The 14,035-nt window shown below is 30.8% G+C and overlaps 1 protein-coding gene across 1 annotated transcript; it reads right to left on the bottom strand.

The window, feature by feature from the left end:
- Positions 1-8,495: 8,495 nt before the first annotated feature.
- Positions 8,496-9,188, bottom strand: LOC131651779 (AT-hook motif nuclear-localized protein 27-like). The gene has a single exon (XM_058921474.1). The coding sequence runs from the start codon at positions 9,186-9,188 to the stop codon at positions 8,496-8,498; it is 693 nt and encodes a 230-aa protein (XP_058777457.1).
- Positions 9,189-14,035: the final 4,847 nt, after the last annotated feature.

Raw genomic sequence — 14,035 nt, 5'->3', positions numbered from 1 at the left:
ATATCATCTGATAGCACTATTAAAATAAAATATGATACCATATTTAAAATTGATTGAATAATATAAAATCATCTTAAATTATTTTACTTTTATTTATTTTAAAAAATTGAAAAAATGTCTCTTTTATTAATTGAACAAAAAAAATTTAAACTCAATATCTTTAACAATATAATTTTAACGTTTATCACTAAACCACTATATTCAAAAAAAAATTATAATTTTAATACCAATAAATGATATAAATTTTTTATTTTCTATAATAAACTAATATTAAATATGAACACAGTTTTATATTTAAAAAAATATTTATGTAAGTTCTTATTTACTTAAATTGATGTTTTAAAATTTATAAAATATTTTAAAAATATATTTTAATTAAATCAGTGCAACGCACATGCCATATATCTAGTAAATTAGTACACTTATGCTTCATGGCTTAAAAGTTTGACCTAAGATCAATTAAGGTTGCACCGATAATAATTAAAGGTACACAAAATTACATACTATTGATATTTTATTTAAAATTAATCCCCTCAACAATTTCTCATAATTATTATAATTAGGATTAAATATATTTTTGATCCCTATACATATCTAAAAATTTTATAATTTTAATATCAATAAATGATATAAAATTTTTATTTTCTATAATAAATTAATATTAAATATGAACACAGTTTTATATTTAAAAAATTTATTTATGTAAGTTCATATTTACTTAAATTGATGTTTTAAAATTTATAAAATATTTTAAAGACATATTTTAATTAAATCCGTGCAACGCACGGGCCATATATCTAATAAGTTAGTACACTTATGCTTCAAGGCTTAAAAGTTTGACCTAAGATCAATCAAGGTTGCACCAATAATAATTAAAGGTACACAAAATTACATACTATTAATATTTTATTTAAAGTTAATCCCCTCAACAATTTCTCATAATTATTATAATTAGGATTAAATATATTTTTGATCCCTATATATATCTCAATTTTGTTTTTTAATCCCTATGAAAAATATCGACTTTTAGTTCTTATAAAATTATTTTTGCAATCGGTTTTAGTCCATAGAGAAGAACTAAAAGTGCGTAAAAAATAATTTTACAAGGACAAAAATCGATATTTTTTTATAGGAACTAAAAGTCATTTTTAATAATATTATAGGGACTGCAAACATATTTAACCCTTATAATTAGTCAATTTTTTTATAGACCCCAAATCTTCTTGGAAACCAGAGGCGAAATTCCAAAAATGTCTCTATATTACGAAAGTGCATCTTCGAAATCAGTTTTTTATGAAAAAATATGGTTTCGGAGATGCACTTACGAAAACACCATACTTTTTTGAAAAAAAGGTGATTCCTGAGATACACTTCCGGAAACTTTTCTTTTTTTTTAGAAAAAGGGGTGTTTTCGGAGATGCATATCTGTGATTCCTGAGATACACTTCCGTCCGGAAACATTTTTTTTTTTTTTTAGAAAAAAAGGGTGTTTTCGGAGATGCATATCTGAAATATTCCAATTTTTGGTCTTGGAATTTTTCGCATATAAAAAAACTCAATAATAATTCAAAAATTAAAATCAAGGTAAATCAATACAATTAATAGTATAACTAATTATATTAATTAAAATATATTATTAAATATATATCATTATAATCAAGATATAATAATAATATTATTCTAATAAATATTTAAATAAATACCTTATTTTTATATATAAAATTAAGAATTATAATAATAATAAAGTTATTTATTTACTATTTATTTTATTTTTTATGATACATAAAAAAATTATTTCATAAACTAATTTTCAAAAACAATTTATAGTTAAAAAAAAAAATCATTTTATAAACAAAATTTTAAAAACAATTTTAGAGTTAAAAGTTATTTTACTAACTTATATAAATGAAAATACTTTTATTATATTTCAAAAGTAAATTTTGAATTATATAAAATTAAGGCTTAATTACAGTTTTGGTCTCACTATTTTATCTGATTCACTAAATTGGTCCATCTATTTTAAATTTAAACAGTTTTAGTCCCCTTGTTTTAAATTTAAACAGTTTCGGTCCCATTATTTTAAATTTTAAACAATTTGGGTCCCCTTTTCATACTTTTCCACTTAAAATTAACGATGTTTTCATGTTGTAAATAACAAGTTACTTGTGAAATATAACAAATCATCGTATATAAACATATTGTTGTACTTTATACATAAAAATGTAAGTTAAAAAAGTAAAAAATCTCATCGATATTCTATAAAAAACGTGAAAGAGGGACCAAAACTGTTAGAATTTAAAATAGGGAGACCAAAAGTGTTTGAATTTGAAATAGGGGGACTAATTTCGTGAATTAGGCAAAATTGGGGGACCAAAACTGTAATTTAATCTAAAATTAAATATATAATTTATTCACTAAATAAAATTAAGACAAAATTTTCTTATAATTTTTTTAAACTAAATAAAAAATAATTTTTTTTTATCATAATTAATTATTAATATAATTTTTATATTTGTGAATTTTATTTATTATTTTGAAAAATTATGTAATTTTAAATTTATATTAAAATATGAATAAAGTAGTAAATAATTATTAATGTAATTTTAAGACTATTTATGAATTTTTAGAAATATTTTTTTAATGTATAAGAATTTACTAAGAGATAGCTAAAAATAATATTAATGATTGTGTCACAAATGATATATGGTGGGTAATGTCATGAAAATAACAATTGACATTTAATAAGTAATTAAATTCAATAAAATACTATAATTTTATATAGTTGAATACAAGTAAAAGTCAATATAACTATAGTTTTTTTTTATCAACGTCAATTTACAAATATTTATAACTTTCATGTATATTATGTTTATCTTTATATGTTTCTGGAATATATTTATTTTCTCTATATATATATATATATATATATATATATATATATATATATATATATATATATATATATATATATATATATATAAATAAAAGATAATTTTTATTGTCTTTCGTTATTAATTTGAGTTAAATATACTTTAATTTTTTTTTATGTATGAAGGACAAATATATATCTTATATATTTATGTATTAATATGAAGATTTTTAATCTCATATTTTATATATTTATGAGTGATATTTTTATATATTCTTTATTTATAATTGAAATTAGAATAGAAATATCCCAAATTTTTTATTTTTTTTAGGATTTTGATTAATTCAGATATGTATATTCGAAAAAGCCTCTGACCAGTTTTTGGGGGGTTTTTCGAATGTGCATATCCGAATTAATCAAAATTTCATTTTTTTGGTGTTTTCGGAGATTCATGTTTGAATGAACCAAAATCTCAATTTTTTCGGAGATGCATCTCCGAAAAATATTTTTGGGTTTTCAACCGGGGTTTTTACCGCTGGGGTCCGTAAAAAAATTGTCTATAATTAATATACAATAAATTTGTTGTTGTCGTCTTAGAAAATGAATAATGTGCCTGGCCCAAAACTTCATTTGAGTATAATAACCTAATTGAATTTGACAATTTCTTTATGGACCTCCAACCTTTTTAAAAACCCGCGGCAAAATTTTAAAAACGCCTCTATATTTCGGAAGCGCATCTCCGAAATTACTTTTTTCTCAAAAAAAAGTTGATTTCGGAAGTGCATTTCCGAAAACACCTTTTTTTTATAAAAAAACAAAGGTGTTTTCGGAGATGTATTTCCAAAATCACCTTTGTTTTTTAGAGAGATTGTTTTCGAAGATGTATATTCGAAATATTCTAATTATTGGTCTTGAAATTTTTCGGATATGCATATCCGTAAAAACTGAATAATTATTAAAAAATTAAAATCAAGGTGAATCAATATAATTAATAGTATAATTAATTGTATTAATTAAAATATATTTTCAAATATATATCATTATAATCAAAATATAATAATAATATTAGCCTAATAAATATTTAAATTAACACCTTATTTACCATTTTTTTATGATACATAAAAAAATCATTTAAAAAACTAATGTAATTCAAAATTTATATTAAAATAGGAATAAAGTAGTAAATAATTTTATTCTTACTTGATCTTTTTTATTTTAAATTTTTATTGAATAATTATTAATATATTTATTTTTTATATAATCATAATTATATTGTATTAGTTATAATTTTAGTAATTAAAAATATGAAATACGTAAAAAAAAAAAAAATTTTATTAATTTTTTTAATTTAGAATTTGAATTAGAAAAGAAATATCAACCGTATAATTATTATTATTACTATTCATAACTTATAAATTATATCAATTTTATGATATGTGAATTAATCAATATCCCAACTTTTTTTTTTTTTGAAAGAAAGAATTTATATTAATCACAGAACAAATAATACAACCAGTCAATTCTAAAGGAGTAGTTGGGCTGTATACCCTCTAAGCTTCCTACAAGCCCAACTTTTGTAAACTATAGCATCAATAATGGTATTTACATAGTCTATACTACTTATATGATTGAACAGAATATTGTTTCTTCTAGTCCAAAGAGTGTAAAGAGTTTCAGTAAAAGCCATTTTCAGCAGTTTGGCTTTACTCCCCTTCCTGGATATCTCATGCAAAATCCAAACAATTTCATCATGCCAAGGCAATGGTATATGATTGTACTGCAGCCAGTTCAGAATCGTCTTCCAAATGGCAGCATTGGAGGGACATTCAAAGAAGAGATGGGATCTGCTCTCATCCTTACTCTTACACAAGCCACATTGCGTATCAGTAACCAAGTTGAATCTATAGAGTCTATCCTTCGTAGCTTGTTTACCATGACAAATGAGCCAAGTAATAAACTGCGCGCGAGGCCTTGCATAATTCTGATAGAACAAGTATTTCCACTCCACCTCGTCAGGCTTCTCAATCAGCTCCCTATACAGCTTGGTCATGCTAAATCTGTTGAGAGTTAGCATCTGGTTCCAAACAGCAGGCACTTGTACCACTATCTCCCGCATTTCCATAATCCTTTTGAAAATCCAAGAGCTATTAATAGAGACATGTGCAGCCATAACATCATTCTCTTTTAAATAGTACATATGCACCCACTTAACCCACAGATTATCTGTCTTCCTACACAGGTTCCAAAGACATTTAATCATAGTGATCACATTCCAAGTAGCAAGGTTGATGATCCCTTGCCCACCTTGACTTTTGGGCCTACAAACAGTACTCCATGCCACTGGGCTTTTCCTACTGTTGTCAGTCTTCCCTGTCCAGATAAAAGTCCTACATAAACAGTCAATACGAGCAATAACAGCCTTGGGAAGGGGTAAACATTGCATCCAGTATTGAGTGATTGCAAGAATGACACTCTTCACAAGCATGATTCTACCAGAATAGCTTAAGAGTTTAACAGTCCAGTGCTTGAGTCTATGCAAGATTTTATCAACAAGAGGCATATAATGAGTGATGCTCAATCTTCTACTTACAATAGGAATTCCCAGATACTTCATGGGCAAAAGACCTTCAGCAAATCCTGTAATTTGGCTCATTCTAACTTTGGTATCTCTGTCCAGCCCCCCACAATAAATCTTGCATTTGTTGGGGTTTATCACCAGGCCAGTCGAAGCAGAAAAAGTATGAACCATGCTCATCATAACCTGGACAGATAGAGTATCTCCCCTGCAAAACAATAAGATATCATCTGCAAAAGTCAGGTTAGTGATGCCAGCCTTCTTACATTTTGAATGGTGCTTAAAGCCAGGGTCTTTAATCTTTTTCTTGAGTAATCTATCAAAATACTCCATCATGAGGACAAAGAGGAGAGGTGATATAGGGTCACCCTGCCTCAAGCCTCTCCTAGCCTCCATCTGCTCAGTAGGCTGCCCATTGATAGTGAATTCATAAGACACATTAGTGACTGCAACCATGATCCAATTGCTAAACTCTCTAGGCATACCAATCTCATGCAAGACTTGCTCCAAAGCTTGCCACTCAACCATATCATATGCTTTTTGGAGATCAAGCTGAAGCATACATCTAGGTGTCCCACCCTTCCTAGTATAGCCTCTCATCAGCTCAAATGCCATAAGAATATGATTGTGAATCACTTGACCAGGAATGAAAGCTGCTTGATTAGCTCCTACAATAGAAGGCAGAATCTTACCCAGCCTCTGAGTCATAATCTTGGAGATGATTTTATAGAAAGTAGAGCATCCAGCAATAGGCCTATATTCTTTGGCTGACTTGGCTTCATTTGTCTTAGGGATTAGGGTAACACCAGTTCTAGTAAAATCCCTTAAAATCACCCCATTAGTGAAGAATTCCTGGACAGCAGCCTCAACATCCTTATGGATAATACTCCAGCAAGTTTTAAAAAACCTGGCACCATACCCATCAATACCAGGGGATTTGTGATCACCAATGCCTTTGAGAGCACCCTCAATCTCAGCTCTGGTCACTGACTTAACCAGAAATTCACTCTGGTCCCTATTAATCTGAGCACCCTGCCTCATAGCATCAATATCAATATGGATAGTTCTTCCATTAGACTGGCCCATTAGACTCTTGTAGAGGGTAAGGAACTCCTCCTCAATGTCCTTCTGAGCAGTCACTAGAGAGCCATCATCCTTCTGCAGGAATTGAATATTTTTATAGTTATTTCTGGCTTTGACATATGCATGAAAAAAAGCATTATTTTCATCTCCCATCCTAAGCCAGTCTATTTTGGATCTCTGCATCATACTTTGTTCCTCCATCCCATTCCATTTTACTAAATCCTCAGTGTAAACTTTGATTCTCTGAATGGTATCACTATTCATAGGCTGAACTTTTAGATCTTCATAGGCTAAGTGCAGATTATCCCTTGCTTCTGTAATCTTATGTTGTATGTCAGTCACTTGCTTATTCAACTTTCGAAGCTCAGGTTGAAGTCTCATAAGTTTGTGCCATAATATCTCCATGGGCCTGCCATAAGCTTTCTTGCTCCAACTCTGTTGAACACATTCTTTAAAACCTTCATAATCCACCCAGTTATTGTTGAATCTGAATCTCTTCTTATGTTTCATCACCTTAGGTTTACACAAGAGAAGAAGAGCATGATCAGAGATATGTGGTGATAAAACATTCAAACTGCAGTCCTGATACTTTTGGAACCAGTCAGTATTAGCCACCAGTCTATCAATCCTAGAGTAAATAGGATTCTCACTCTGCTTGTTAGACCAAGTAAAATGATCCCCTTTACTATCCATCTCACAAAGACCTGTGTCACTAAGCATGTTGGTAAAATCAACATATTCAGAATCCACAATGAGTTTTCCTCCAATTCTATCATTAGCAGAAGCAACATTGTTAAAATCCCCAATAGCACACCAAGGCCCAACTTGAGTCCTATGAATCTCTATCAAATCCTTCCATAATTTCTTTCTATAATCCAATTGATTAAGAGCATATATAGCAGTCAGCCAGTATTGAAACTGCCCCATCAGATCATAGACCCCACAATGTATGTATTGACTAGAGCTGCAAACACACCTAAGATCCACTTTGGTATGATCCCACTGAATCCATATACGACCATTAACATGATGAATATCCCAACTTTTTTAATTCTTTGGGATTTTGATTAAATTGGATATGCATATCTGAAAAAACCTCTGACTATTGTTTGGGAGTTTATTCGGATATGCATATCCGAATTAATCAAAATTCATTTTTTTTATGATATTTTCGGAGATACATCTCCGAATTAACCAAAATCCTAATTTTTTTGAAAATACATCTCCAAAGAGTATTTTCGAATTTCTAACAGGAATTTTCACCGCTGGGAGTTCGTGAAGAAATTGTCTTGAATTTTTATTCACAACAAATCTTCTCTCCCTGTTAATAATGCGCCGCATCTTAACTTATGTAACATGTTATGCAATTTTTCTTTTCCTGTTCCCATTAATTAAAATCCACCTTAAACAACAATCGAACAAAAAGGAAGATAATATTGAAAATATTTTCATTTTCTCTGCAATGATTTGACAATTGAGTAGAGAAAGAAAAGAAATTAAGGGATTTTTGTCATTTTTTTCGTAAGCAAAAGAAAATCACGACCTAATATTAAGTATTTTGATTAAATCTACTAAACAATTAACTATCAAAACTCTTATGGCGAAAGTTGTTCTATGCAGCTAATCACATTTAGTGGAATAATGATTGGTTGTTGTTATATTGTATGAGAGAGTCATAACGAAATAAATGAAAACGGTAAGCATAAACTATTAAGACAAATATCAATATATAAATTTCATTCAAGCCACCAAATTATTCACTTAAATATATCAGAATGACTTAAAATCAAACCGAAGTTATGCATAATATTATTAATTATATGTCCTAATTGAACATCAATATGCAAATAACATGTCTATCTAGCTAGAATCAAAGATATTTCGGTGGTGAAGTTGCGCTTGCAGTCATATCTTGCTTGATCATACAACCCTAAGAAGATGATGAATGATACTTGATGTTGATGCTCCTCATTCCAATTGTTGATCCTCAAAATTTAAAAAGTTACCACCAATTTTTGCCTCGTGCTCAGCTTCATCGAGGCACACCACATCTTGATTATCCTTGTCATAAGCCACAAAGGTCTCTTTTTTAAATACAATGTCTGCAAAAGAATAAGCGACCAAAAATATCGGGCTCAATGCCACCAAAGGAGGAATTACATTTCCTCCAACCACTTGTCCATTAGTATCGGACAATTTAACAAACAAACCTCCCACCTCTGCCCGTGTGGGCGACTGGGGAATTGTTCCAGATATCGAATTAATCTGGAACCATCCATGAAGGGTTACAATTTTTCCCGTGGATTGCTGAAGCGTGGCTTGTGCCACCTCTCCATTCCCACTAAGGATGCTTATGCCTCTCCCTCGACGACGAACATAATCAAAGAGGCTTTTTGAGACGTCTGCTTTAGCAGCGATCTCAAACACATGAGAACAAATGTCATTAGGAATGACACATGTTGCCGTGATAGGCATATTGGACTTGTTCATGGAGACAAGTGGCTGCCCCGTGAGGCGGTTACCGACAACAGATGACTTTGTATTGCTTTGATCTATGGTGGTATTGGTGTTTGGTGTTTGATGTTGTGATTGTTGTGCCATGAATTGGGGAAGCTCTTGGCTTCTCTCAATGTCACAGGTAAGTTCTTCTTTCTTACTCATCTTCACTTGTTTGGCTTATTTTTCCTTGTTATTCCACCTCTTTAAATAAGGGATTTAGAGACTATTTTTTATTAATATTTTGACTTATTCTTAAAAATAAAAATATATTCAAAGTTTTAGATAAATTTATGAGATGAAAAGTAAACAAATTTGTTAGTCTTATCTTTTTTCAAAATTTGTTAGTCTTATCTTTTCAAATTAGATTTATTTATTTATTTATTTGTATTTCCATTTAATGTTTTCAATAAATATAAGAAAATAATTTAATATATTTATTGTGAATATAAATAATTAAATTTGTAAAATTAATATATCAATTTAGTGATTAAAAAGTTAATATCATGACTTTTTTTTGGCTTTTAAATAAATACTCTATAAATGAATTTTCTATTTTTCAATTAGAAGTATTTGGATCAATAAGAAAAAGAAACTCATAAGTATTAGGTTGATAATTGATATTACATATTTTTCTTTACTCTAATTTTTAAGAAAACATATGGTTATATTAATTTATTCTATACTAGGGGTGAGATAGTTCAACTAATTTGAGATAGATGAGTATAAATATAAACTTCATTCACCTTATTCCACCCCATAACCATAATCCTCTAAAATACTTCATCCACGCTCAACCCATTTTTTCATCTTTAAATCAAATTTCAAGTGTTTTATCATGTTAAAGAGAGCATAAAAAGATATAATTTCAGGTAAACTTTCATCATGTCATCCCTTATTTCATTGCATTGAAGATGGTTTTTGGATAAAAATATTGCGTCGCTTTGGAAATGCATCTCCGAAACTCACCTAAATTATTGCGGAAGTGCATTTCTGAAATTGTCTGTTACAAAACCATAATTCTTAACAAATTTTCTATTTTTGCCCATTTTAGATATGGTGCACCCCGACGGGTTTCTCAAAGATGTTTAGGCCAAGGTGAATGATGATGCTAAGCCAGATGAGGTGAATGATGATGCTAAAACAATTGTTGTCGAGATAGATGTTAGGCAACAATTTAAAAATTATCAAATTTTCAATGCTCGTCAATATATGTTTGACTAGGTCCGAATGAAAGCTAGCAAATTCGGGCTTGGCGTTGTGATTGGAAGATTTAACAATGACACTAATATAAGGCAAACATTTGTAATGATGATATGAGAGAAAGGTGGAAAACATGTTTCAAAAATTCAAAAGTTAAAACATGATGACATCGGATTGAGAAAATGTGTGTCCGTTTAAATTGGCGAATCATGTAGGGTGGATGATACATGTCAATTTAGTGTCATTTGTGGTCAACGTAATCATGTGTTAGACACCAAGCTACAAAGTCATCTTATTGTAGGTCGACTTAAGCCAGAGGAGAAAAAAGTTATTTTGGAAATGTTGATAATTAAAGTTGCGCTGAGAAACATACTTGCAGATTTGAAAAGGAAAAGATCATAAAATGTGTCAAATATCAAGCAGGAATACAATGAACTATATAAACAGAACATTACAAGCAAAGGTCCGAGATCCGAAATGCAACAACTTTTGAAACTTTTGGAAGATAACCACTACGTTTCAAGGTACAAAGTGTGTGATGATAAAGTTAGTGTCCATGACATTTTTTGGACTTATACAGAAAGTATCAAGTTGTTCAACACATTTCCATCCGTCCTTATAATTGATTCAACGCACAAGACCAATAAGTACAGGCTTCTGCTTCTAGAAATTTTTGCTGTCACTTTTACGGAGAAGACATTTTCGGTTGGATTTTCATTTCTCGAATGTGAGAAAGAAGACAACGTTACATGGGCGTTAGACATATGCAAGAGTTTGTTGAAGGATCCACAAAATATGCCTAGTGTCATTGTAACTGACCGATATAACACCCTTATGAATGTGGTTGATGGTGTGTTTCCTACATCCTATGCATTACTTTGTCGGTATCATATAACAAAAAATATGAGAGCCAAGCTCAAACCTGCAGTTAGAACCCAAGATTTCAAGGATGAAGACGGAAACATGGTCAAATTTAGAGTTGTGGTGGAGAATATAATGGATGCATGTGTAAATATTTTAAATTCTTCTACAGAAGAGTTGTATGTTGAGAATGTTGTACATCACAAGAGCTTGTGTGTTAAGTATCCAAAATTTCTAAAATACGTAGAATCTACTATTCTTGATCAGGTGAAAGAGAAACTTGTGTGTGCTTGGATGAACTGGGTTAGAGATTTGAGAAACACAACAACTAATAGAGTCGAGTCTGCACATGCGGTGTTGAAGAAATTATTGGGTGATAGCAAGGGAGATTTGTGTAGAGAATTGGACACGGTGTACCAAAGGCTTCAAAACCAATATAATGAAATTCAAACAACTTTTGGTCTGAGCACAACCGTGGTAGAACACCGATTCAAAGATAACACTCGATACTCACAATTGGTTCTTAACATATCTTGAGCAGGATTGAATTTTATTTTTCATGAAGCGAAGCATACAGAGACAACGGGGCCAAATAGTTCAAAGTGTGGATGTACAATTAGGAAAACTTACGAGTTTCCATGTTCTTGTCTCATTTTTTAAAAAATGAAGTTAAATACCCCTATACGCATGGACGAGGTCTACACTCATTGGAAAAGACTCTTATTTGATGACTACAGTCCGACGAAAGATGGTACGTCGAGTATAACCATCGCAACCGAGTTGGAAGTGATCATAAATAAATTTTCTAAAACGGATGACACTGTGAGATTGCACATTAAAGAACAACTAAGGAAAATTTCCTATCAAGAAACCTCTTATTTGAAACCTTATTCGCAACTGGTAAAAACCAAAGGTTCCCCTAAAAAGGTGAAAAGTACACATGATGACAGTTCAACAAAGCGGACTCCGTCTTACCATGAAGTTGTTGCTTCACATTTTCTGAATTCTCTAATCCCAAAATCCCAAAAAAGTGTTTTCAAGGGAGCTCACATTTTCAAACCACATCGTACAACTTCGATTAAGAAACCACCAATTATTCACATTGAAGAGATGCCGCTTTTTATGCACATACACATTGAAAGGATCGTAGATGTGGGGGGTGATGGTTGTTGGGGGTTTCGAGCCTTATCCGTTTTACTTGGTAAAGGAGAGGAGAACCACACTGTTGTGCGACAAACACTTATTTCGGAGTTCACGGTGCATACGGAAGCTTACACACGACTATATGGGAATAAGTAAGGATTCGATAAAATTCACAATGCTCTTGTTCCAGGTGTTACCGATTCCGCACCACTTGAAAATCGGGCGTGCTTCCCTGAAATGGGCCATCTTATAGCAAATGCATATGATAGGGTGTGTATTGATTTGACAAGATATGGTTTTTCGGAGACATTTTCCCCACTTCAGAGTCGCCCATGTAAAAGACCCATCCAGCCACATAATTTGTATTAGGTATCTTAGATCTCTCTATTTTGTTCTGGTTTATTTGAAACCGGGATGTTCAATTTCGACCACATTAGTGGAGTGGACAACATATTCCGCAAAAGAGGCGGAAACTTGGCCGAATCACTTTTTGGAAAGAGTGACAGGGGTCACCAAATTGTCGGAGCTTGAGAGAGAATCAAATAGGGAGAAGTAGAAGAAATAATCAGTTTTAGATTTAAGTAGTGATAATTCCTTTAGTGCATTTTAGAATGTAATCGAACCATTTTTTGTATGTATTTTCGTGCACAATGTAACCTCTATATGATTCAATACATATATATATATATATATATATATATATATATATATATATATATATATATATATATATATATATATATATATATATATATATATATATATATATATAATATCTATTCAACATTTTAACACTATTTACTTTTACCGATTTTGTTGTTTTTATGTTTCCGTGGTATTGATTCTGCCTAAACAAATTCTATTTTTGGTTCTGCATAATTCCGAAATGCATATCTGAATTGTTTAAAAAAACCATCAGGAAATATTTCGGATATGCATTTTCAAAAATACCTGTTTTTGTAAAAAAAAATAATGGGTGAATTCGGAAGTGTATTTCTGAAACATGCTCTGACATAGGATAAGAATGTTTGGGTTTAAATTGCTTTAAGTCTTCTATAAATAGGGCCTCCAAACCATTTCTTCAACATCACACACCACAAATCATAGATGACCTAAACATATCCCCACCTTGCTTTTATTTATTTCAATGGTGCGAAACCGCCACTTCAATTTAGGTTCTCCGAGGACACGCCTCTCGCCGAGCTAATTACCATACTCAATTCTCTCATGTAATATCCCAAAAATCGCAAGATAGTCAAGCTCGAGTATCGTTCACCATCCCTTGACACTAAAGAAAAAATGCAGTTCACCCAGTTTGCACTGAAGACTAATGACGATATAAAAGTTATATGAAGTACTTTTTGCCGATACTCCACTAAGGGTCCGATTGAAGTCGATGCGAAGATTCAAAAATCTGGAGAAGATATCATTATAATGTTTCAACGTCCTCAGTTATAACAAAATTGTTAAATTTTTGTTTCAATATATATGTAATTTGGACCATCTATGTTAAACTTATGTTAAATTTCTCTGGTTTTAGGTTTTGTTTCTAAAAATCATCATTTCAAATATGTACTTCAAAAATACATCTCCAAAAACACTCTAAAAAAATAAAAGGTGGTGTGTTCAAAGATGTATCTCTGAATTCAATGAGTAAAACTGGTATTTCGATAGAGACCCTTACGAATCTTAGGCTAAGAGGTCTATAAGATATTCCCTTAGTCTCATTATTCTTTTGCCAACAAAAGTCTGGCATTAATCTTGTTATTTTTTTGCACATAATTTTTGAAGTGTCCATTTAAAGA

This window comes from Vicia villosa, linkage group LG1 (assembly GCF_029867415.1).
Source record: "Vicia villosa cultivar HV-30 ecotype Madison, WI linkage group LG1, Vvil1.0, whole genome shotgun sequence".
NCBI lineage: Eukaryota > Viridiplantae > Streptophyta > Magnoliopsida > Fabales > Fabaceae > Vicia > Vicia villosa.
Note: the sequence above shows the minus strand (reverse complement) of the source record. Positions and strands in the feature narration are given on the sequence as shown.